This window comes from Cetorhinus maximus, chromosome 8 (assembly GCF_964194155.1).
Source record: "Cetorhinus maximus chromosome 8, sCetMax3.hap1.1, whole genome shotgun sequence".
NCBI lineage: Eukaryota > Metazoa > Chordata > Chondrichthyes > Lamniformes > Cetorhinidae > Cetorhinus > Cetorhinus maximus.
The window spans coordinates 99,974,910-99,977,317 of NC_135886.1; the positions used below are offsets into that span (position 1 = coordinate 99,974,910).

A 2,408-nucleotide genomic window follows, 5' to 3' on the forward strand; every position below is an offset into this window, starting at 1 on the left:
AGCCAAAAGTCCATTGGCATTCGGTGGACTGGACGATCCGGTGGCAGGCAGGGCTGGAAAATCCCGCCCTCGGACTGCAGCTGTTTAAGAAATAGGTCCCACTATCCACCCTTTTAAGGGCAGCTAGGGTTGGGCAACAAAAAGCTGGCCTTGCCAGCAATGCCCAGATCACATGAATGAATTAAAAACCAACTTTCCAGAGCTTTGAAGAAATGTGTACCAGCATATACAGGTCGAATATCCATTATCTGTACATCTGAAAATCAAACACGTACAAAAACAGAACATTCTGTTGAACGGTTATGCAGTTAATCTGTATTAAATACTATTTTAAAGGTGTAATAAGTGTTAACAGGTAAGAAGTAGGGTGTTTGAAAGTTGGCAAATGGAGAAACAACATTGTATTTATAGACTATAGCTAGCCGAGGCTTAGGCCACTGTAACAAAGGCCTAGGCCAACCATATATATATATATATATATATAATACACACACACACACACACACACACACACACACACACACACGGTAGATCCAAAAACCGAAAATATCTGAAGACCGAAATGCAATCGAGCCCGAGGGTTTCAGATAAAGGATACTCGACCTGTAGTAGCAAGTAAGTAGTCTACCAGTGCAGAAGATTGGCAGAGTATATGATAGTTAACAGCCACATTTCTCACCCAAGTTTCCAATACCTTCCTAGGAACTTGGAAACTTGGAGGGCAAACTCCCGAAGTGAATGGAAATCATCATCAAAATAGAATGAAATCCAATTTTAACTCCAGGAAATTATCAATGATATCAAAAGATCCCATGGGTATGGTGCAAGCATAACATCCTAGGTATAGACTAATTGTCTCCTGTCAACTGTTGCGATGCGTTTCACATTTTTCTTTCTTGGACAAATCCTCTGATTAATACTAGCACACTTACACAAACTCCAACCCCACATAAATATTGGCACACTTCCCTGTGACCCTAAATAAATATTAACGTGGTCTTAGGTTCCCCACTGAAAACAGCAACACACTCCCAGGTGTCCATTGCACAAACACTGCTTCATCTTTAGAATATATATAAGAAACAAAAATAAATGTGTTGGCAAGTCAATAATGGGCAGAAATCTGTTGATAGACGTACTGCAATCCAAATCCAATCAGAGGAGCACATCGCAGTCTCTCCAAGGATTTATAAGGCCACAGCTTCAAAAACCATGGGTTGTGTGATTCTTTTTTTAAGATGACAACTTTGCAATGCATGGTGCACAAGCGCATAGAGCCAATATTGCTGCTGCTGCTGCAGTAACTCGAGATTTCTTCTGATACTTTAACGCAGTTTTAACTCGGTTGCTTGACTGCGAAACATAGTCAACTGTTCGCAGTACGTTATACTCAATGCTGTTTACAACCTCTTGCTGCTCCATCACCAGTATCTCCAAGTGGAGGAAGAGTTCATGCAGTTCGGCTATCTGACATTCAAGGAGCAGCAGTTGCTTTTGGCGCTCCTGGGCGAGAGCCAGGTGCTGTTTGGCTATGTGGATCTCCAGGTCCCGGCCCACAATTTGGGGGGGTGCAAGGTTCTCCACCAAATGGTCAACATCCTCTTCCTGGAGTTGCAAGCCCGCCAACTGAGACTGTCGGACGATTTGCTCTTTCAACCTACTAACATACTCCGTCTCCGTTGCATAGTGAGCAGTTAGGATTTGCCGATAGCGGGCTGCCAGCGTGTTCAACTGGCACTGGCGAATCCTGTATCCAACTGAGAGCCGCTCATCTTTCCTTTCCTGAGGAAGGTCCGCTTTCATCCCATCCAGCTGTGACTGAATATTCTTGGCTTCGCGAGTAAACTCATGCTTTGCAACTTTCAGGCACCTCTTTTCCTTGCAGATACTGTCTTTTGCAGTCCCACAAAGCACCTTCTCTTGCTGCTTCTGAATACTGTAAACTAGCCTTTCCAGTTTGTTGAGGTTTGAGGAAATGGCCGAAACGTCATTAAAAAATGGGTCAAGTTTGCTGAATTCTGATCCTTCGAACGTTACATTATCAATTCCACCAAATCCATTATCCACGAGGTTCTCCTCCGCAGTTTTCATTAGCTCCTCCAGTCGGTCCTTCATTTTAGTGCAGCTGTTTATGCCTCCCTTCTACACTTTCTGGTCCAGTAATGAACTTCCTTGAATGAATCATCCCATTTTTGTGCTGATTGTCTCCACGTTGGTGCTATATTTACCTGTGTGCTGGAGCCAACACCCAACCTTAACCTTTGTTTTCCCTTTATCACATGATGCCCTGATATAAATATATAATGGGCTGAACCATACACCAAGAAAGGTGTGTGTTTGATAAGCACAGCCTGGACTACGTATATAGATGACTTCATATATTAAGATCTGTCCTGCTTCCTCAAAAA

The 2,408-nt window shown here is 43.1% G+C and overlaps 1 protein-coding gene across 1 annotated transcript; it reads right to left on the minus strand.

The window, feature by feature from the left end:
• Positions 1–558: 558 nt before the first annotated feature.
• LOC144683314 (syntaxin-1A-like) lies at positions 559–2,206 on the minus strand. The gene has a single exon (XM_078546252.1). The coding sequence runs from the start codon at positions 2,113–2,115 to the stop codon at positions 1,234–1,236; it is 882 nt and encodes a 293-aa protein (XP_078402378.1). The 5' UTR covers positions 2,116–2,206; the 3' UTR covers positions 559–1,233.
• Positions 2,207–2,408: the final 202 nt, after the last annotated feature.

Excerpts from the sequence above, each read along its gene's own strand:
- LOC144683314 (XM_078546252.1), bottom strand. The coding sequence starts at position 2,115 with ATGAAGGACCGACTGGAGGAGCTAATGAAAACTGCGGAGGAGAACCTC.